At 41.6% G+C, this 23,849-nt stretch overlaps 1 protein-coding gene across 1 annotated transcript in view; it reads right to left on the reverse strand.

The window, feature by feature from the left end:
• The window catches only part of LOC125457152 (cell surface A33 antigen-like), a 37,912-nt gene extending 15,001 nt beyond the window's left edge, over positions 1-22,911 (reverse strand). The window contains exons 1-2 of the mRNA XM_048540978.2: positions 22,052-22,911; positions 1,493-1,659 (exon numbers count right to left, since the gene is read on the reverse strand). Of these exons, the coding sequence (XP_048396935.1) occupies positions 1,493-1,659; positions 22,052-22,085 (201 nt within the window). The 5' untranslated portion in view covers positions 22,086-22,911. The remainder of the gene's footprint in view (positions 1-1,492; positions 1,660-22,051) is intronic.
• Between the last annotated feature and the right edge of the window lie 938 nt (positions 22,912-23,849).

Here is a 23,849-nt window from a genome sequence, read left to right on the forward strand (position 1 = left end):
AAAGTTGTTAGAATTACACTTGAAAAGCTGTGAGAAGGCCATGTTACATCTGCCAACAGTTAAAACAGTGAACAGAGGCGTTATTAGGAATGAGGTGTACCTGATTTGGAGTAACTAAACTTGGAATGAAAAGACTAAAACTGTCAGATCTGTCTGATAATGGCTACAAAAATAAACTAGCAATGGAATCATCACAGAGAAATTATGCTCTGGAAATCTAAGTGCCAGATTAGAAATGGAGAACAATCCAACTGAATTCCTGAGAACTGTGGCAGGCCTTGATTTGGTTCCAGGAGATCTGCAAGAACCCTTGAAATCCTAGAAAGTATATAGAAAATTTTACATGGAATTAAAAATTAATTTTTTTAACATTGAAATTTTAGGGTTTGAATAATAAGGGTTTACAAAATATGAAGAGTTAGCTCAGTAGGACTTGCTGTTAGTTTTTTTTTACTGTGTAATGAACAACTTTTGTGGCACAGTTCTCTCAGTTAATGACAGGAGTTTTAACATATTTTTAGAAATTAATACTCTTCCTGGAATTCCTAACAAACATAATATTGAGTGGAATGCTTTAATTGAGCAATGCCAGCAAAGTTTCTTGGAATGAGCCTGTTGTAAAAACTTTCAAGGCAACAATGACTTCAACAGCTACTGGTGCACAGCAAGTAGTGCTGCAAGGTCTGAAGTCTTCTCAGTAAGAGCAAAGATCTCAGATACCATCTGTTAAGATAAGCACACAGTATGCTACCACACTGAGTCTCTGGCATTTCCAGACAGCTCAATGCCGAAAGTATGAACTTAGTTGTTTTCCTGCCATTCACTTCTTTCCTCTGCCATCCTAATAAGGGCTCTGCATCTATTTCTGTGAATGTTGATCCTCGTTGGTACTTGTTCCCTTCACTGACTAGGTTACTCTCATATCCAATTGCTGCCTTGTGTGTGGTTAGTCATGCTCAAAAGCTTAGTGACTCCCCCTACTGTCACTTCTGGTCTCACAATCTCCCAGGAGATTGTGCACACTTAACACTGTCTACTACCCAAGCATTTGCACTGACATTATGAACCGAATGAAGTGCCATTTTGCTGAGCCTAAATTATGACTATCATCTATGCTAATTCAGCTCATTTGCCATAATTCTTTTGTTCAGTATTTGTCAGAATTAATTATTATGATGGCAATAATTTAAATTTCAAAAGCATTACCTGCCAATTTCAAAAGCAGTAACTTATATTTATAAAATGGTTTTAATGTAATAAAACATTAGTTTTAAATAAGTCCCAAAGAAAAGTTAATACCAATTTCATAAAGGAGGTAATCAGTCAGATGACCAAAGATATGGTAAAAATACTAGACTTTAAGTTGAATTTTAAATGCAGAAAGTGGAGCTAAAAGGCAGTGAGACAATTCCAGAACTTGGAGACCTAGGCGTGAAGGCACAGCTTGCAATGGTACAGTGATTAAATGTTGGGATGCTGAAGGTATACTTACCAGTCCTTCTTCTGGATCATCTGGGAGTTTATACCATTCAACGTTAAGGAGATCCCTTGCTGCAGTATTTACACTGTATTGACAACTGATAACCAACTCATCGCCTCTACCAATTTCTATGTTTTTGGAGTTGACAACAACGTTGACTGCATCTGTGGCTGTTAGCACTGTAAATTCAAACAAAGTGAAACCATAGACAGTTTTAGTTCCAAGTTAACCTCTACCACATCATGTGCTATTTTCTACAATTAGATTTTTTAAAATCTGGCTCAAATATAATACAAATACTTCCTCCAATTAATATTGCACAGACACAAGACACATGAATATCATATTAAGGTGAAGAAGTGACAGGATCTCCATAAGGAAATAGTCTCTTTAAAAACTCCCATTCTACAGCTAATAATTCCCAGCCAAGTTATTGAAAGAGGGAAGGCTTAAAGGACAGAGTGGAAGCTGAGGTAAAAGTGATGGTAAGTGATGGGCTGAATGATGAATTGGGTGAGTTTATTTTATGTAATGTGCATTTATAAGAGATATTTGGAAATTAGATTACAGACCACCTCGTAAAGCAAAGACAGCACCAAAATGACAGGTTCCTTTTAATATGATATGGGCCTGTATAACAATCATTAGCCACAAGATCATAAGAAATAGGAGCAGAGAAGATTATTCAGCCTATCTTGCCAGGTCTGGCATTCAATAAAATTTATGACTAATCTGATAGTGGCCCTAACTCCACTTCTGTTCTATTGTTAAAATGAATATTCACAGCCTCACAACAGCATGTTACAATGTTTAATTACCACTCAACTAAAATCAAATCTATCAAACTAGATTTTGTTCCAGGGTGACTTAACCAGTATTACTATCACTGGGATCACAGTAGGAAAGAGGACTTTCAAATTTGGTTACTACTTTCATGTGTTGCTCTCAAGAAGATAACGGTGAGCCACCACCCTGAATAGTTGCAGTCCACATGGTATAGGTATGATCATCGTGCTTTTAGGGAGAGAGTCCTAGAATTTCATTCTGTGGCAGCGAAGGATCAGCAACATAATTCTTAACCAGGATGTTGTGTGGTGTGAAGGGGTACTTCCATGTCACATGCAACTACTGACAATGTTATTCTGATGAGGTACGGGTCATGTATTTGGAGAGTGCTGTTGTAAGAATCTTGAAAAGTTTCAGCAATGCATTTTGTACACAGCACATCCTGCTACCTCTATGCGCCAATGAAGGGGCAGTGAATGTTTTAAGCTGGTGGATCAAGCATCAGCTTAGTCTTGGAATCTGTCAAAATTTTGAGTGGTTTTGGAGCAGCACTCAATCTGGCGATTGTATTTTATTTCATCACATTCTTGACTGAGACATTATAGACAATGAATAATCAGAAGTCGAGTTGATCACCTCAGAATTTCCAGCCTATGAACCACTCTCGTAACCTCAGAATTTATATGATTGTAAGGCCGCCACTTACCTCTGATATTGATAGTCGGGTATTTACCAATGGTAATGACATGAACATCAGAGGTAATTCTCTCTTGTTGGAGATGGTCATTGCTGGGAACTTTCAGGAAGAGGTAAGAAATGTACTGAAGTTAACTTATCCCAAAGTGGCAGCTGGTCGGGATTCCAAGTTTGAAGAACTGTGGAATGCTGAAGTGCAGAGGAATCTAGGTGTCCTTACACATACATCATAAAACATTGATCACTCGCTGTGTCTGCATACTACAGTGGAAACCAGAATGTTGTTTGATGGAAGAAGAAAGGAATATAAACGTAGTAGTGGTTTGTACTTGGCTTTGGTGAAACCCAGCTAAGTACAATTTACAGTTTTGATCTTATTTAAGAAAGTACATAAATTGCATTGCAAGTAATTCAGGGAAGGATCAGACTGATGCCCAGGATGAGGGGGCTAACATATAAAGAAAAGTTGAGTCTGTACCGATTGATAGAGGAAAGAGAGAAGGAGAGAGAAAACATACATGATCCTGGTGAAGAAAAGGTGGTCAGATACGTGCTAAAGCCAATCAATCCTTTATCTGTGTTAAAAGGAAATAGTGGGGATAAATGAGTCATTTTTTTCAGATGACACAGTGATCATTTAAGGCAATTGTCACGGATTGTTTTTTTTACATGAAGGTTTTCCTGGGTCTACAGTTTTATTTTTCAAAAGGGAAAATTGTTGTTTCTTGAGTGCATTAGTTGCCCTTATTGCAGTATCCCCTGTTTAAATAGAATGGAAAGTGATTTTTTACAAATTTACCAGGGAATGAGAGAGACTGGGCCAGCATTTATTGTATATCCATAGTTGTTTTAGAGAAGCTGATGGTGAGCTCTCTCCTTTAACCACAGTAGTCTGTGTGGTGTGGGTGGACACACAATGCCATCTGGGAGCAAATTAAGGAAATTTGACCCAGTAGCACCAAAAGAATGGCAACATACTTCCAAGGCAGGATGGTGAGTGGCTTTACGGGGAATTTGCAGGTGGTGACATTCCCCTATTACCCTTTTCCCTTCTAGATTAGATTACATTAGATTCCCTACAGTGTGGAAACAGGCCCTTCGGCCCAACAAGTCCACACCGCCCCTTGAAGCATCCCACCCAAACCCATCCCCCTATAACCCACTCACCACTGAACACTACAGGCAATTTAGCATGGCCAAACCACCTAGCCTGCACATCTTTGGACTGTAGGAGGAAACTGGAGCACCCAGAGGAAACCCATGCAGACACGGGGAGAATGTGCATACTCCACATAGACAGTCGCCAGAGGCTGGAATCGAACCCAGGTCCCTGGACCTGTGAAGCTGCAGTGCTAACCACTGAGCCACCATGCCGCCCGTAATGATGGTGGTTGTTGGTCTCGTAAGTGTTATCCATGGAGCCTTAGTGAATTTCTCTAATGATTTTGCAGACCGTACACATTGCTGCTACCATGCGCATTGAAGGTGGTAGCAATGAATGTTTGTGGATGTGGTACCAATGAAGCGTGCAGCTTTGTGCTGGATGGTGTCAAGCTTAAGTGTTGTCGGATTTGTACTCATCCAGGCAAGTGGGGAGTATTCCATCGCACTCCTGACTTGTGCCTTGTAGATGGTGGAGAGGCTCTGGGGAATCAGGAGGCAAATTACTCACTACAGTATTTCTATCTCAACAGGCTCCTGCAGCAACAGTATTTATATGGCTAGTCTAGTCTAGTCAAATTTCTGATCAACAGAAACCCCCAGGATGTTGATTGTAGGGGACTCAGTGATGATCATGGAGGCTGAATGTCAAAGAGGAGATGGTTGGTTTTTGTTGGATATATTCATTTGTGCCATACAAGTGCCAAGCAATGTTACTTGTCACTTGTCAACTCAAGCGGGATATCGTCCAGATCTTACCAAATGATACGGACTGCTTCTGTATCTTTAGATGCTGATAAACGTTGTTGCTAATATCTCATCTTTTTCTGGAAGGAAGGTCATTGATGAAGCAGTCAAAGATGGTTTCGCCAGGGACACTACTCTGAGGAACTCCTGTAGTGGTATTTTGGAGTGGTGATTCCTGAACTCCAACAATGACCAACATCTTTCTGGTGTGATTCCAATACGCACAAAGTTTTCCCCCTCATTCCCAAAGATTCCTGTTTTGCTGGAATTCCTTGATACTACATTTGGTCAAACATATAACCTAAATATCAAGGCTGTCACTCTCACCTCACTTCTTGAATTCACTTCTTTTGTCCACGTTTTATCCAAGGCAGTAATGAGATCAGGAGCTGTGTGGGTCTGGCAAAACCCAAACTGGGCATCAGCAACCAGATTATTACTGAGCTGGTGCTGCTCAGGAGCATTGTTGATGACACCTTCATCATTCTACTGATGGTCGAGAGTAGACTGATGGAATGGTAATTGGCCAAGTTAGATTTGTCCTACTTTAAGTGTGCAGTACATACCCGGGCAATTTTTCACATTGTTGGGTGGTTGCCAGTGTAGTGGCTGTATGGAAAGAGTTTGTCTAGGACTGCAGGACGTTCTGGAGCACAAGTCTTTAGTACTAATGCTGGAATGTTTGTTAAGACCCACGGCCTTTGTAGAATCCAGTGTCTTCAGTCTTCCCTTGATGTCACATGGAGTGAATCAAATTATCTGAAAACTGGCACCTGTGACACTGGGAACTTGGAGGTAGCTGAGATGGATCATCCACTCAGTACTTCCGGCTGAAGTTTTTTCAGTTGCAGTGGTAATTGCCTTATCTTTTGCACTGATGTGCAGGCCTCCCACTTCATTGATGATGGGGATATTTTTGGAGCCTCCTTCTCCAATCAGATGCTCAATTGTCTACCACCATCCATGACTGGCTGTGGCAGGACTGCAGAGCTTAGATTTGATCTGTTGGTTGTGGAATCATTTAGCTCTGACTATCACTTGCTCCATATACCATTTGACATGCAATAGTCCTGTAATACAGCTTCACCATGTTGGCACCTCATTTTTAGGTATGGCTGGTGCTGCTCCTGGCATACCTTTCTACACTCTCCATTCAAGATGGTGGTAACCTGATGAAGGGTGTAAACCTGAAACACTGGCTTTCCTGCTCTTCTAATGCTGCCTGACTCGCTATGTTCCTCCAGCTCCACACTTTATTGACTCTGACTCTAGTATTTGCAGTTCTTGCTATCTCTGGGGGTAACCCTGGTTCATTGTATGGTGGAGTAGTGGATATGCTGGACCATGAGTTTCCTGATTGTGCTAGTGTACAATTCTGCTGCTACTTATAGATTTCTTACAGATTTGGGTCTCAGATTTCCAGTCTTGAGTCATTAAATCTGTCCAAAGTCTATGCCATTTTGCACATTGACAGGGCCACACAACATCGTGGAGAGTATTCTCAATGTGAAAATGGAACTATGTGTCTACAAGGACTCTGTGGTGGCCAGTGGCGGAGTCAGATTTATCTGCTGCAGGCAAACTGGTGAGGATAAGGCAAAGTATGTTTTTTTTTCTCTCAGTGTGGCTCACTCAGCACCTGTCTCAGATCCACTTTTTTGCAATGTCACTCAGAACTTAACAGCTTGATCAGCAGTGGTGCTGCTGAGCCACACTCAGTGGTGAAATGTAAAGGACTCTGACCCAGAATACTATCTGCGCCTTTGCCAGTCTCTGTACTTTCTCCAGCAGTGTTCAATAGTACAGAATCAAGTTAGACTCATCAGCTGAGGGGGCGCAGGGTGGCTTCCTTGTCCATGTTTGATTCCTTGAGATTTCAAAGGGGTTTGGAGTCAATGTTGAGCACTCCCTGGGCAACTCCCTCCTGACTGTATACCGCTGTGCCATCACCTGTGCTGGGACAGAGATGGTGTTGTCTGGGATGGTATATACAGTGTATGATTCTGTATGACTGAAGCAGGCCATTCCTTGACTTGTCTATGAAACAGTTCTAATACTGACATTTACTTCATGCTGCCAAGGGCTGGCAGGGGCTACGTTCGCTGCCCTTGTTTTGGTTCCTTAGTTGATTTCGATGGCGCATCAGTTTCATTCCTTTTTTGATACTGAGATTGGAAGCTTGGTCAGGCCACGAGGGAAGAGTCAAACACATTGCTGTGGCTTGGTTTCACATGTAGGCCAGACCAGGTAAGGAAAGCAGATTTCTTTCCCCTGGATTCAACCCCAGAACATTATTAGAGTCTCTGGATTATTTGTCTGGCAATTACACCACTACACCAATCCCTTTTAACTTAACACGTTTCATAAACTCTTGAGATTTCACTTCAGTGTACTACAATGCACAACCAACACAGCTGACCATTTTGTGAAATGTAACGATGGGTTATATTCAATAATTTTCAAAATCATAATCACTATTGTACATTTGCTGATGGAGGCCTCTCAATTACAATGAAATGAAAAGGAAGAGAGAGTTAATGTTATGTATACTACTACGGATTACAAACTCCAGCCTGGATTTGTCATACTCACCAAATTCCAGCACAACATTCTTGCATATTTTCATTGCTTTACAAATTATTTCACCATGCCGAACTTTATTTTCAGGGCAAGAAAATATATCTTTTTACCTTTGGTAATTGAGCAATAACAGATCAATCACCATGACTTCAGCTCTGGGAAAGCTTCTAGAAGTAATATGTTGGAAAACAATGAATACTTATTCAGGCAAATGCGAGCTAGTTAGAGAAAGTCAGCAAGGATTTGTTCAAGCTAAATCACGTGTAACTAATTTGAGGAATTCTGGTATGGTAACTGATGGGGTTTCTGTGATACTGGAATTCTACAAGGATAAAGGTGCTACATGACATACCAGAGTATAAAATTGCAGCTCATGGAACAGAAAGGACAAGAGCAAGATGAATATGAAATTGGCCGAGTGACAGAAACAGACAACAGTGTTTAGAACATAGAACATAGAACATAGAACAGTACAGCACAGAACAGGCCCTTCAGCCCACATTGTTGTGCCGACCATTGATCCTCATGTATGCACCCTCAAATTTCTGTGACCATATGCATGTCCAGCAGTCTGTTAAATGATGCCAATGACCTTGCTTCCACAACTGCTGCTGGCAACGCATTCCATGCTCTCACAACTCTCTGTGTAAAGAACCCGCCTCTGACATCCCCTCTATACTTTCCACCAACCAGCTGAAAACTATGACCCCTCGTGCTAGCCATTTCTGCCCTGGGAAATAGTCTCTGGCTATCAACTCTATCTATGCCTCTCATTATCTTGTATACCTCAATTAGGTCCCCTCTCCTCCTCCTTTTCTCCAATGAAAAGAGACCAAGCTCAGTCAACCTCTCTTCAAAAGATAAGCCCTCCAGTCCAGGCAGCATCCTGGTAAACCTCCTCTGAACCCTCTCCAAAGCATCCACATCTTTCCTATAATACGGCGACCAGAACTGGACGCAGTATTCCAAGTGCGGTCTAACCAAAGCTTTATAGAGCTGCAACAAGATCTCACGACTCTTAAACTCAATCCCCCTGTTAATGAAAGCCAAAACACCATATGCTTTCTTAACAACCCTGGCCACTTGGGTGGCCATTTTAAGGGATCGATGTATCTGCACACCAAGATCCCTCTGTTCCTCCACACTGCCAAGAATCCTATCCTTAATCCTGTACCTAGCTTTCAAATTCGACCTTCCAAAATGCATCAACTCGCATTTATCCAGGTTGACCTCCATCTGCCACCTCTCAGCCCATCTCTGCATCCTGTCAATGTCCCGCTGCAGCCTACAACAGCCCTCTATACTGTCAACGACACCTCCGACCTTTGTGTCGTCTGCAAACTTGCTGACCCATCCTTCAATCCCCTCATCCAAGTCATTAATAAAAATTACAAACAGTAGAGGCCCAAGGACAGAGCCCTGTGGAACCCCACTCACCACTGACTTCCAGGCAGAATATTTTCCTTCTACTACCACTCGTTGTCTTCTGTTGGCCAGCCAATTCTGTATCCAAGCAGCTAAGTTCCCCTGTATCCCATTCCTCCTGACCTTCTGAATGAGCCTACCATGGGGAACCTTATCAAATGCCTTACTGAAGTCTCTGGTGGTCTTTGATGGATATTTTGCAAACTTGCGGAAGGTTTACACTGAAGTTCCTCAGGGGGCTGGTGACAGGACATTTGCTTTTCCCAATACTAATTAATGAGCCAGATCTTGGTGGAAATTTATTGATGTACAAAACTTCCAAAGCTTTGAACCATGTGAACCATTAGCAGCAGATACCCAGGTTGACAGAATGAGCAAATAGGCGGCAAATGGAATTTGATGTAAGAAGTCATAAGTGTTTCATTCTGGTAGTAAGAACATGGAAAATATAAAGAAGATGCAAGCGCAGAGGAATGCAAGTCATTGAAGGTGGCTGCACTGGTTAGGACAGTGATTAATACAGCATCTTATGCTTATTAATAAGGGCACACAGTACAAAAGCAAGGAAGTTATGTTTAATTTTATATAAAACACTGGCTCAGCTTCTACTGGAATAGCATGTCAAGTTCTGCTTGCTATATTCTAAGAGAAGGGTGCAGAAAAGATTCAGAAGAATTGCTTCCGGAATGAGGAACCTCAGTTACATTGAAACTTTGCTGATGATAGGACTTCTTTGGGAAGGAAAGATTTAATACAGATATCAATGTCATGAGGGGTCGGGACAGAGTAGGAATAAATATCCCAATTGGCTGAAGGATACATTTAAGGTAAGTGAAGCAATGGTGACACATCACAGTCAGAAGGCAGCCATTCAGCCTGTCTACAACAAAGGTTTCTGAACAAGCATCATAACTCCGTGCCATTCTCTCACTATTTCCCAGTAAACAACACATTATTTCTCTTTAAATAGAGCGTCTAATACCCTCTTGAATGCCTTTATTGAATCTGCCCCCACCACACTTCCAGGCAGTGTATTCCAGACCCAAACCATATACTGAGAAAGAGTTTCCCATTTTTCTTTGCAAGCTGTTTTAAATCTGTGCTGCCTTCTTCTTGATCCTCTCGTACATGAAAACAGTGTCTTCCTGTCGACTCCAACCAGATCTCTCACGATTTTCAAAACTTCAATCAAATCACCTCTTTGTCTTCTCTGCAAGGAAAGCAGTCCCAAATTCCTCAAATTATCCACAACCTAAAATTCCTTGTCCCTGGATGTATCTTCTTCACTCTCTTCTGAAAGTGTGGTGCCCATAGTTACACACAATACTCCCTGGGGTCTAACTACTGCCTTATACAGGTTCAGCACAATATTCCTGGTCTTGTACACTATGCCACTATTAATAAAGTCAAAATGATTAATTAGCCACACTCTCCAGCTGTCCTGCTGCTTCTAAAAGACTTCTACCCAAATACTACCAAATTCTCTTCAGGCTTGCACATGCTTTATACTATGTTTTAGTTAGTACTGTCGCCCCATGTTCTTTGTAACAAAAGAATCACCCCGCACTTCTCTGCACTGAACGTCATCTATCGCCTATCCAGCTGTTTCACCAACCATTCAATACCCCTTTGAAGTTCTACACAGTCGTCTTCATAGTCCAAGTTTTGTCTCACCCACAAACTGCGAAATTGCCCTCTGCATTCCAAGATTAAGATCATTAACATAAAATCAAGAAAAGCAAAAGTTACACCTGGGGAACCCTATGACAAATCTTCCACCAGATTAAAAGAAAATAAATTATCATGATTTGGTTTCCTATCACACAGTCAATTTTGGACCCATATTGTTCTTGACCCATCTTTTCCATAAATCGGGGCTGAGATTAAAAATCGGAAGGGGTAGCAAACATTGACAGGAGTGATTCATGCACTACTGACCAGTACTAGCAATATAAAGCATAATATAAACCCAGAAATTAGAGGTGCATATAGAAGAAGTGTGTGTCGCTGCGTCCAAATCTTGAACTCCCCTTTATTGGCTTTTGAATGAACTTAACAGCCAATGGATTGCAACAGTTCAAGAAGGCAGCTCATCACAACCTTCTCAAGGCTAACTGGGGATGGGCCAGTCAGTGACACCCACATCACAAGTTTTATATATAAAAGAAATGCTGTAATCATGGGTGACCAGTCTGCACGTAGACTAGGTAAATCTATTGAGCAAAAATCCTGTCGAGGAAGAATTCCTGGCATGTGTTTGAGAGAGTTTTTGGGAGCAATACATTAAGGAACCAACTTGAAAACAAGCTTTTTAGTTCTAGTATTATGCAATGAGAAAAGGTTAACTAATAATGTTTTAAAAGAGCCTTTAGGAAATAGTGACCACAGGGCGACAGAATTTTCTATAACTTTGAAAAAGTTGTTATTCAATCTGACACTAGGGTTTTAAATCTAAAATAGGGCAATTATGACGACGAGAAAGAGATCGGTTGCAGTAGATTAGAAAAATACATTAGAAGGATTGACCGTAGATAAGCATATATTACTTTTTAAGGAGAAAAATACTTGGTTTCAAAAAACCTGAGGCTTAAATGAAGTATGGAAATCAAAGAAGAGAGAAGAAGAAATTGATAAAGAAAGAATAGAATGTGAATGTAAAATAGCAAGAAACACAAAAATGGATCCTGAAAGCATCCATGCATGTGAAAAGAAAAGGATTAGCAAAGACAATTGTTGGTTCATTATAGGCAGAGATGAGGGAATTTATAATAGGAATGAAATGACTGAGAAGCTAAATAGGTATGGTGTCTTTTTCACAGAGAAAGACTTAAAAAAGGTTCCCTGAAATAGTTAAAATCCAAGGGTCTAGTGAGTGTGTGGAACTCAAAGCAATTAGTGCAAGTAATATTGGAGAAAATTAATGGAACCAAAATATGGAAAGTCCCCCACATCTACCAACCTTTACCTTGGCATATTGAAAGAAGGGTCTACAGAGAAAGGTCTAACAAAATGCTACATGCCTGCAGGTTGAAAGGTTGCACATGTAACCCCACTTTTAAGAAAAGAGAGAGAGGGAGAAAACAGAATATTAGAAACACACCAAGATAATAAAGTGTGAAGCTGGATGAACACAGCAGGCCAAGCAGCATCTCAGGAGCACAAAAGCTGACGTTTCGGGCTTAGACCCTTCATCAGAGAGGGGGATTGGGTGAGGGTTCTGGAATAAATAGGGAGAGAGGGGGAGGCGGACTGAAGATAGAGAGAAAAGAAGATAGGTGGAGAGGAGAGTATAGGTGGGGAGGTAGGGAGGGGATAGGTCAGTCCAGGGAAGACGGACAGGTCAAGGAGGTGGGATGAGGTTAGTAGGTAGGAAATGGAGGTGCGGCTTGGGGTGGGAGGAAAAGATGGGTGAGAGGAAGAACAGGTTAGGGAGGCAGAGACAGGCTGGGCTGGTTTTGGGATGCAGTGGGGGGGGGGGGGGGGGAGGTACCACACAACCAGCCCAGCTCTTCCCCTCCACCCACTGCATCCCAAAACCAGCCCAGCCTGTCTCTGCCTCCCTAACCGGTTCTTCCTCTCACCCATCCCTTCCTCCCACCCCAAGCCGCACCTCCATTTCCTACCTACTAACCTCATCCCACCTCCTTGACCTGTCCGTCTTCCTTGGACTGACCTATCCCCTCCCTACCTCCCCACCTATACTCTCTCCACCTATCTTCTTTTCTCTCCATCTTCGGTCCACCTCCCCCTCTCTCCCTATTTATTCCAAAACCCTCACCCCATCCCCCTCTCTGATGAAGGTTCTAGGCCCGAAATGTCAGCTTTTGTGCTCCTGAGATGCTGCTTGGCCTGCTGTGTTCATCCAGCCTCACATTTTATTATCTTGGATCCTCCAGCATCTGCAGTTCCCATTATCATTAGAAACACACCAGCCTGACAACATTAGTTGGAAAAATACTGGAGCCTTATTATAAAAAAATGAAATTACAAAGAGGTTTAGAAAAATAATCTAATCAGACAAAGTCAACATGCACTTATGAGGGAACAACTATGTTTGAAAAAACTCATGAGTTTTTTTTCAGGATGTTACTAGCAAAGCTGATAAGGGGCAACCAGTAGATGTGATGTATTTGGATCTTCAAAAGGCTTTTTGAAAAAGAAACATGTAAGAGGATAATTAACAAAATTAAAGTGGATGGAATTAGGGTAGTATACTGGTATAGATTGGGGATTGGTTAACAGGCAGAAAACAGAGAACAAGAATAAACAGGTCTTTCTCAGGATGCGAGTTTGCTCGCTGAGCTGGAAGGTTAGTTTTCAGACGTTTCGTCACCATTCTAGGTAACATCATCAGTGAGTCTCCGATGAAGCACTGGTGTTATGTCCCGCTTTCTATTCATCTGTTTAGGTTTCCTTGGGTTGGTGATGTCATTTCCTGCGTTGGTCTTTCTCAGTTGGAGAGGCATTGACCAGCAGGGTACCAAGAATTGGTGCCTCTCTACCCCTGTTATTCACAATCTATAGCAATGATTTGGATCTGGGCACCAATTATAACATTTCTAAGCTTGCAGATGATAAAAGCAACTTTTTGTGGGAATGAGATTTGTAAGGAAGATGCAAAGAGGCTTCATGGGGATTTAAAGAGGTTGAATTGACAAAAGCACGACAAATAGAATATAAGGTAGGTAAGTGTAAGGTTATCCACATTGATATGAAGCACAAAAGTGCAAAGTATTTCATAAACGGTGAGAGATCAGAAATATTGATGCCCATAGGTCACTGAAAGCTAGCATACAGATGCAGCAAACAATTTAGGAGGCACACTGCATATTTGCCTTTACTGTAAGATTAAAGTACAACAACAAATAAGTCCTACTTCATCTTCACAGGACACTGGTGAGATGGCACCTGCAGTACTGCATTCAATCCTGGTCCCTTTGCTGAAGGAAGCATGTATTTACCATAGAGGGAGTGTAGCAGACGTTCATTAGATTGATCCCTGGGAAGACAGGTTATCCAATGAGGAGAAATTGAAGAGACTGGGCCTATCTTTTTCATTCACTCTCAGGATGTGGGTGCCACTGACTAGGCCAGTATTCATTGCCCATCCCTAACTACCCAGAGGGCAGCTGAGAGTCAACCAAATTGCTGTGGGTCTGGAGTCATGTATAGACCAGACCAGGTGAGGATGGTAGATTTCCTTCCCTAAGGGACATTAGTGAACCAGATAGCTTTTTATGCCAATCGGCAATAATTTCATGGTCATTAATTGATTTTTAATTCCAATTTTTTTTTATTGAATTCAACTTCCACCCATCTATCATGACAGGACTTGAACCAAGATCCGCAGAACATTAGCTGAGCTTCTGGATTAATAGTCTTGTGATAATACCACTAGGCTATTGCCTCCCCATAACACTCTTTGGGGTTTAGAAGAATGAGAAGTGTCATAAGGAGACTGACAGAGGATGCAGGGAGAATATTTCCTGTTACAGTGAGGTCTGGAGCCTTAGGCATACACTCAGAATAAAAGGGAAACCCACTAGGACTGAGATAGGGAGAAACTTCTCCACTCAAAAGGGTGGAGAAATTTTGGGATTCTGAAACCAGAGAGCTGTAGGAGCTCAATCATTAAGTATTTTCAAGAGAGGTTGATAGATTTCCAGGTATCAATAGGGATATGGAATAGTGTGGAAATATGGCATTTAGGTTGATGGTCAGTCATTATCCAGCATAACCCAGCTCCAAGGGGTGAATCCTGCTCCAATATTTACAAGTTCTTAGTTTGCTTCTCTTATTTGCTTTTCACCTCCTTCTAAACATTCTAGCTTGGATTTTCCTATGGATACACAGTTGCTATTCCAGCATGGATGGGAGTCACACATGGGAACCTTGTGGAAACCTCAACATAGAAGATTCATGGAGTCACACTGCACAGATGCAGGCCCTTCAGTCCAACTTGTCCATGCTGACCAGGTTTCCCAAACTAAACATCCCATTTGCCAATTGGCCCATATTGCTCAAGACCATTCCCATTCATGTACCTGTCCAAATGTTTTTTAAAATGTTGCAACCGAACCTGCATCTACCACTTCTTCTGGCAGTTCATTACATACATGAATGACCCACCGTATGCAAAAGTTGCCCCTCAGGTCCCTTTTGAATCTTTTGCCCCTCACTTTAAAAAATGCCACCTGGTTTTGAACACCCCCCCCCCCACCCCCTGGGAAAAAGGCATTTGTTATTCACCATATCTATGCCCCTCATGATTTTAAAAACCTCTAAGGCCACCCCTCAACCTCCTACCCTCCAGTGAAAGAAGTCTCAATCTTTCCAGCCTCTCCTTACAGCTCAAACCCTCCAGTCCAGGCAACATCCTGTTGAATATGAAGTTTCAATATGAAGTGGCTCGTCTAACTTCGAGGCCCCTATTCAAGATCCTATAGCTAGCTCACATTCCCCCATCTAAAACATTTGCAACCTCTCCCCCAGACCCTGAACTGATGCCCACTGGGAGCTGACCCTCCCCTGCCAGGCCACATCAGAACTGCCCCCGACCCCAAACTTCTGACCAGAGTGGAACACTCCCCAGACCCACAACCAAACCAGATTCCCAATCCTTAGAAAATCCAGCCCATGTATTCAGTCTGATTGTCATGAGGGTAATTTTTACACAGCAAATGATTAGGTTCTGAAATGCACTGCCTGAATGATTGAAGGTAGGCTGAAATGAAGCATTTATGAGGAAATCTGAAAAGAAAAATCTAAAACTGTAGGTCTACAGGTAGAAGGCAGGGATTAGCAAAGGTAGATTGCTCCTTTGGAAGAGCCAGTTGCCCATATGATGGGCGGAATGGCTTCCATCTATGCCATAATGTTTCTGTGACAGCATCCAAAAGCATTTCATAAATGACCTTCCTCTGTCTGCTATTTTAATGAAGGTCAAATATCTGGGTGTGACTATCAGAACATTGCTTTACTTTCATTAACTAGATTATTCTTAAGCTTCCAAAAGCTACTTAAAAATATTGCTTTTTGTTTTAAAAGATGGATTAATCTGCACATCAGTAACTCGTACAATCTCACACAAACTGTAATTGGCATGGTATAGAGATACCACATACGACCAAACCACTGTAGATGTAGAATGCATTATTTCTGATGATGGAATTCTAAAACGATTTCAGTTCAAAAATTGTCAGTTCATCATCCAAAAATATTGAGCGTAGGGAGATTCAAACTTTTAAACATACGTACTCTACCAGTCTCCCTTTGACTCAGGTTAATGTCAAAGAATTAGAGAATTGTAAATGTCACACCCTTGTTTAAAAAAAAGGATGCAAAGGCCAGTCACTTTCACCTGAGTTATGAGCAAGTTTCTAGAAGGAGCAATTTGCGTCTAAATGAATAGTCACTTGTGTGAGTTACTTAAGGAAAGCCAGCATGGATTTTCATTTAAAGATTAAAGGATGATTGTTTAATTAACTTGCCTGAGTTTTATGATGAGGTAACAGAGTGAGTTCAGAAAGGTAATGCTGTCAATGTGCTGTACATGGACTTCCAAAAAGGCATTTGATAAAGCACTGCATAACCGAAATGGGCAAAAGGATTAACTTACACATTAGGAGCAGTAGTCAAGTCCCTTAAGTATGTTCTACCAGTTGATTAGGTCATTGTTCTGATTGTGACCTTGAGTCCACTTTCCTGCCTCCCTTTTGTACCCTTTGATTCTCCTGTGAATCACGATTCTATCCACTTGGCCTTAGAAGCATACAATGATCCCATCACCACCCCTCTCTGGGGAAGGAAAACTTTACAGACTCACAATTCTCAAAAGCAAAACAAATTTGTTTCATCTCAGTCTTAAAATAGGAGACCATGTATTATTGAACTGCATCACGCAGTTCTGCTTTTTCCAATAAAGGGAAAATCATTTCAGCACCAACCCTGTCAGATCAACTCCCAGTTCTAAATTACAATGGATACAGACCCAAGCTGTTCAATCTTTCCTCATAAAAACAGCCACATCAACCCAGAAATCAATTGATGGAGCCTTCTTTTGATTTTTTCCAATGCTCGCTCTTAAATCCTCTGGTAGATAAGGAAACCAAAACTGTACAGAGCATTCTGGATGCAGTCTCACCAATGCCCTGTACAAAAAAATCCCTACTTTTATGTTCCATTCCCTTTTCAAAAACAGTATTCTATTTGCCTTCTTAACCACCTGCTGTACCTGCATACTAACTTTATAAGATGGCACATACCAGAACACCAGATCCCAAATTATAGTTCACAGAATATGCATGACGACATGGATAGAAAACTGACTGACAGGAAACAGAATAATGCTTAATGTTTCTTTCAGATTGGGAAAGGTCAGTTGTGGAGTTCCCCAGGGCTTAAGGTTAGGATCCTTGCTTTTCCTGATATATGTTAATGATCAAAACTGTGGTTTACAAGGTATAATTTTGTACATATACAAAACCTGGGAGCATTATGACCAGTGAGGGTAGTATAAATCATCAAAAGCACACATTGGTTGGTGGAATTGGCCATCAAGTGGTAGAAGTAATTAAACATTGAGAAGTTAGGGTGGCATCGTGACTCAGCAGTTAGCATTGTTGTCTCACAGCGCTAGAGACCCAGGTTCAAATCCAGCCTTTGGCGACTGTCTGTGCGGAGTTTGCACGTTCTCCCCACGAAGATAAATGATAACAAGACATTTTCAGTGGGCAACTAGGATCTGGAATTCACCACCTAAGACAGAGGAAGGTTTAGTTGAGATAATTAAGAGGTGATTGAATTATCCTCTGTGCCAAGTATGACTCCAACAAACAGACAGTTAGCCCTCTGATTCCCACGGGTTGGAGTTTTGCTGGGGCCCCTTGATGCCAAACTCGGTCAAATGTAGCCTTGCTGTCAAGGGCTGTCGCTCTCACCCCATCGCTGGAATTCAGCTCTTTTGTCTATGTTTGAACCAAGTGTGCAATGAGCGGAGTGGTCTTGGCAGAACCCAAACTGCGCGTCACTGAGCAGGTTATTACTGAAAAAGGTGCTGCTTGATAGCACTGCTGATGACACCTTGAATCACTTTACTGATGATCAAGAGTACATTGATAGGGAGGCAACTGGCCAGAATGGATTTGTCCTGCTTTTTGTGTACATATTCTATGTTCTATGTAGATCCTACCTGGGCAATTTTCCTCATTGTCAGATAGAGGTCAGTGTTCTCAGCTCCAGGACATCTCTGCAGGAGTTCGAGGTAGGGTCCGAGGCCTAACCATCTTCAGCTGCTTCATTAATGACCATCTCTCCATCATGAGGACAAACGTGGTGATGTTTGCTGATGATTGCACAACGTTCAGCACCATTCATAATTCCTCAGACACTGAAGCAGTCCAGGTCCAAATGCAACAAGGAGGGTCTAAGCCTGACCCATCAGCTTTTGTGCTCCAAAGATTTTGCTTGGCCTGCTGTGTTCATCATGCTGTGTTATCTAAGATACGGACAATATCCAGTTTGGGCTGACAAGCAGCAAGTAACATGCATGCCACACAAATGCGGGGCAGTGGACAACTCCAATAAGGGAAGTCTAACTTGTACCTCTTGACATTCAATAAGGTTACCATCACTGAATTTCCCCACTATCAACATCCTTGGCATTACCATTGACCTGAAACTCAACTGGACTTGCCACATAAACACTGGCTACAGCAGCAGGTAAGAGGTTCGGAATACTGTGGTAAGTAATTCACCTCATACCTCCCCAAAGCCTACCCACCATCTACAAGGCACAAAACAGGAATGTGATGGAATGCATCTCACTCACATGGATGACTGCGCCTCCAAGAACGGTCAAGATGCTTGACACCATCCAGGAGAAAGCAGCCCTCTATTCCTTTCACCACTGATGCTGCAGTGTGTACTATATATAAGATGCACTACAGAAATTCACCAAAGATCCTCAGACATTACCTATCAAGCCCACAACCACTTCTATCTAGAAGGGCAAGGGCAGCAAATACACTGGAATGCCACCACCTGCAAATTTCGCTTCAAGCCACTCACCAACCTAACTTAGAAATATATTGCCTTTGACTCACTGTTCCTGGGTTAAAATCCTGGAAGTCCCTCCCTGAGGGCATTGTGGGCCAATCTACAGCAGATGGACTGCAGGGATTCAAGAAAACCGTTCACCTCAAACTTAAAAACAGCAACTAGGAACGGTAATAAACGCTGGTCAGCCAGCAACTCCCACATCCCAGGAGTGAATACCTTTTTAAAAAATCAACAAAATAACAGCATTGAGTAGATGGGGTGAAGGCCAGAAATGGCACTAAGTTAACTGCTCCTTCAGAAAGCTTCAGGCTCAATGACTGAATAGCATTCTTCTCATCTATAACTATTCTGTGATCAGAGGTAAAATGAACTGAATATTCTGAAGCTGTATTGAAGACCCTAAAATGTTAAAAACATCTCAACTTTCAGGAGAAGGCCTAGTAACCAGAGAAATGAGGGATATTCTCCTCGGGCAGAGAAAATTTACTCAGAGTTTTGATAGAGCAAATAGGGAGAAAATATTTACACCCTGTGTGAATTGTTTTCTGGTTACCAATTTAAGGTAATTGGCAAAAGAACCGGAAGTATTATGATGAAAACATTTGTAGGTAATGGGCGGAATGTGCTGCCTGAAAGGTGCCAGAAGCAGATAAATAAACATTAATAATTAATTAATAGTAATTAATTAATTTCAATAAATTTAAATGAAATGCACAAATACTTGAAAGATAGAAAAAAAACTGGTCAGAGGGATAGAGAAGGGAAGTCAGAATAATTGGATCTGTTGTTTTCAAAGAGCCAAATCTTGTATAATGGATTGATTGTCTTCCTTCTGTACTCTATCATTTTGTGATTCTAAATTATTTTTTGACTTGCAGGTAAATTATTAATGAATGTAGTGGTGAGGCAATTCAACTTTTTTGTGTAAGATTACGGGAAATTGTCTGGTTATAAATTTTATGATGAATGATTGCATAATCTTATTTCGGTTTCACTCACACCCAGTTTCTGCCATCATACTAATTCACTTTATACAGATACACTATATTACCCCAGTCGGTGGCACAAGAAAGGAATGAAAAAAACCTACTTTTGTCAAATACTGAAAGAGTCCTGCATATTGGAGTGCCATCACTGAGATGAGATAAAAATCCCAGCAACCAGTTCAGGTTGAAGGGAATAATTCTTTTGCACTAGTCGAAGAATAGCAGGAAAATCCTTTCAATATTTTAACAAACATTATTTGTTAATAAATACCACAAGGAACCAATTTTCTTATTAATTATTTCATTGTTGTATGGGGCCTTGCTGTGAGGAAATTGATAATCAGACTTCTTATGGTCTGACAGTGGCTCCACATCAATAAAACCTCACTGACAGTTAAAACATTTTGGGACTTAAAGTGAGCATAAGATATTATTTTTATTCAGGTTTATGTTGGCTTTTGCTGCAAGTGACAGGATCCTCTTCCCTTCCCAACTAGCTACTGAAAATCCTATGTGATCAGATTGTATGTAAACAAAATTATAATTACAATTACATTGATCAATAGCTCAACAGTCAGGTATGTTAATTTAACCACTGAATTGTTGGATAATTATAACATCTTGGAATGATTGCTGGCTGAAATGTGAAGTAGACAGGACCCAGGGGAAGTTGTAATTTCTTACTACTGCATTACATAATACTGCAAAGTGTTGAACCACGAATGTTAAAATTGAATTGAACGCAGGCAGTCCTGTGAAATAAAATACACTATGGTACATTAAAAATCTGATATATCATACATTGAAACCTGTATTCCCTATACAAAGTTAATTCAATAATCAATAACTAAATGCAAGGAATTCAGAAGACAGCAGTCTGTTAATATGATGCTGACCAGTGAATTACATGGAAGGTTAAGCAGTCTGATGTTTTTGGATTTCTGAAAAAGGGTCCAGACCCAAAATGTCATTTTCCTGCTCCTCTGATGCTGCTTGGCCTGCTGTGTTCATCCAATTCTACACTTTGTTATCTCAGATTCTCCAGCATCAGCAGTCCCCACTATCTCTGATGTTTGTGGGACTCTCTGTAAACTCAAACAAGTGCCAAATAGAATGTTAGAATGGCCTCACGACTGATGAATCCAACCCAGAGAGAGAAGAAAGGAAACGGTTCAAAATACAATTTGAAAAATCTGTGGTACTTATCACAGTCAACACTGCAGCCCATTGCCACCACCCAGCCTGTCCTGCAGAGGCAGGACATTTGTGAGCATGATCACAGTTAAACTCAATTTTATATTTTACCTATTGAGACTGCAATACTTCAATATGCTTCATTGTGTAAAATGTTATGTGGGCATCACGGGCTAAACCAGCATTTATAGCCCATCGTCAATGGAGAAGATGGTGCTGTGCCTCGAGTTTGGGCCTCTGTTGAGGTGCGGCGATAGCCGGATGCTGTCAGGAAGCAAGGGCGTTTCAGCATTTTGTCTCAGACGAAGGGAAAGTGATCCAGTCCCACTCAGGATGATATGCCAGTCGGAGGGACACTTACAAAGTGTTCCCATCTGCTGTCCTGATCGTCCAGGATGTTACAGGTAGAGGATTGGGAAGGCGCTAATGGAGAAGTTTTGGTGAACTTTTAGTGTCTACTATTGTGTAACGTTTCCTCGCGTTCAACAAGGCAGATTACACTGAACTCCCGGCCTTTTAACGCCACCGCCTTAATCCTTTCTTAAAGAGCTTTTCAAAAAAAGCTTCAGACAAAAGCCTGTACCTTCAGGTGTGCCCTAGGAAAGGGAGTGATCAGCTGGTCTGGTTTGACAACTTTCTCGAATGAGGAAGCATAATGATTGGTTTAGGAAACAAGGAGCGCAGAGGAGGGGTTTGGAAAGGTACTTAAAACTAATAAAAACAACCTAATCTTCAGCGCCTGGTCGATGAAGCCAAATTAGAGCAAACACAAAGGAAGCAGGGCAGAATGAAGAATGAAGTGTATAAACTTCGAGCCTGATCAAACTCCATTCCAAGGTGAGTGTGAAACAGAGTTCTTTCAGCAGCTTTGGTGTGAGGTGTGGCACCCAGCCGTAGTTCTGAGTACACCATGTCCTCAACAATTCCAAACACCTACCTGTAAACAGCGCCAGTCCAACCTCAAAAAGCATCCTTCCGTTCGCTCTTCCAGCCAACAGATGTTTAAAAGCCACACTCGTTCTCAAAACCTGAAAGGACTGATTTCGCGGCAACTTCTCCCAACCTCACTCACTCTGCCAGGTAGGTCACACCCGGAAGACTGAGAACATGTCAATCATTGCTGTAGCTGTCTCATTGGAGCGCCGCGCACCTCCTTCACTTTGATTGGGGAAGATGTTTTCTCCCCACTGCACAAATAAATAAACAAATGTTCAGGCTTCCAAAAGACAACTCACATTTTCGACAGCCACGTTTGTACCCTAGTCTTTGTTCTTGTCTGTCTACTGTGTCAATGATTTGTCTTGCTTTGGAATGTTTAATTTCCAAGGAAAATGACAGCCTAATTTCCAAACGACAACACCATTCACTGTTGGTGTTGAAGGAGTTTCCAATGTGATAGAATGAAAGTGGTCAGAGCACTTGGACACGCACTGCTCGATTTTGTTTCTCGTTCGATGAGTGAGGATAAGTCTTGGATAAAGACGGACTTTCTTCTCAGCCAGGCAGCCGTTCAGTATTCTACTTCCCCACACGATCTTTCCATGGGATGTTTGGACTGTAATCAGTCCCCTGTTGCTTAGCGAGGATCAGGGACCCGTGGAAGAGACAAACAGTTGCGAGCCATTCTTAAACAATCAAACTGAGGTTTTGTAAATCAACAGCGGAGAATCAAATGAGTAGTTTATGTTCAATGCCGAATCATGTAGACAGAGCGGAGGTACAGCTAGAAGAAACAAGAACCTCATTCTTCGTTACATATCAGCTCCAAACGCTTCTGAATACAGGATCCGCTGCACTTGTAAACGATCATTTTTTTGTAAAAGGAGGTTATTTGGCAGCAATTAAGAATCATCATGACGATAAAATGTCCTTAGAAGGGAAAGGACAATCTCTGTTTGGCGGAGCAGTACATATATCGTTCTAGTACTGCAACGTCCTTCCCTGTTTTGGACGCCGCTGCTCTTTACTGGAAACAACAGAACTTCTCAAAGGCGGACATGACTGACTGCGCTGCAGTTACTAACAGTTAAACTCTGATATTTACATCACCACTGTGTTTGCTGCACGATCTGACACTGGATGTTTTATTGAAATTTAACGTTTTTCTCGTGATTATGACGGAAATTTTATTTATTTAGTTGGCATTTTAATAGACTTGATGAACCTTGAAGGGTATAGGTCCGAAACGTCAAGCTTTCCTGCTCCTCTGATGCTGCTTGGCCTGCTGTGTTCACCCAGCTCTACACCTTGTTATCTCAGGCTCTGCAGCATCTGCAGTTCCTACTATCTCTAATTAATATTATAATGTTTCCATAGTTTCAAGTGAGCTATGGAGACACAATGGTGGGGATGATATCGTTCTGAGTAGGTAACAGTATTAGCACTTATTCAGGGGTAGTCTTTGTTACATAAGAAGGGGGTTGATAAGAATTGAAAGGTGTATAGTAACAGTGATGGGTTGGAAGGGATGTTTGATTTAGTTTATCTTGTAAGAGTAAAATATGCTACAAAAATGGGCCCCAGCTATGCCTGCCTCTTTGTAGGTTATGTGGAACAATCCCTCTTCCATACCTACACTGGCCCTAAACCCCACCTCTTCCTCCGTTACATTCATGGCTGCCTCATGCCCCCATGAGGAGCTCGAACAGTTCATCCACTTCGCCAACACCTTCCAGCCCAACCTAAAGTTCACCTGGAACATCTCTAATACCTCTCTCACCTTCCTGGACCTCTCT

Source organism: Stegostoma tigrinum, chromosome 12 (assembly GCF_030684315.1).
Source record: "Stegostoma tigrinum isolate sSteTig4 chromosome 12, sSteTig4.hap1, whole genome shotgun sequence".
NCBI classification, from domain to species: domain Eukaryota; kingdom Metazoa; phylum Chordata; class Chondrichthyes; order Orectolobiformes; family Stegostomatidae; genus Stegostoma; species Stegostoma tigrinum.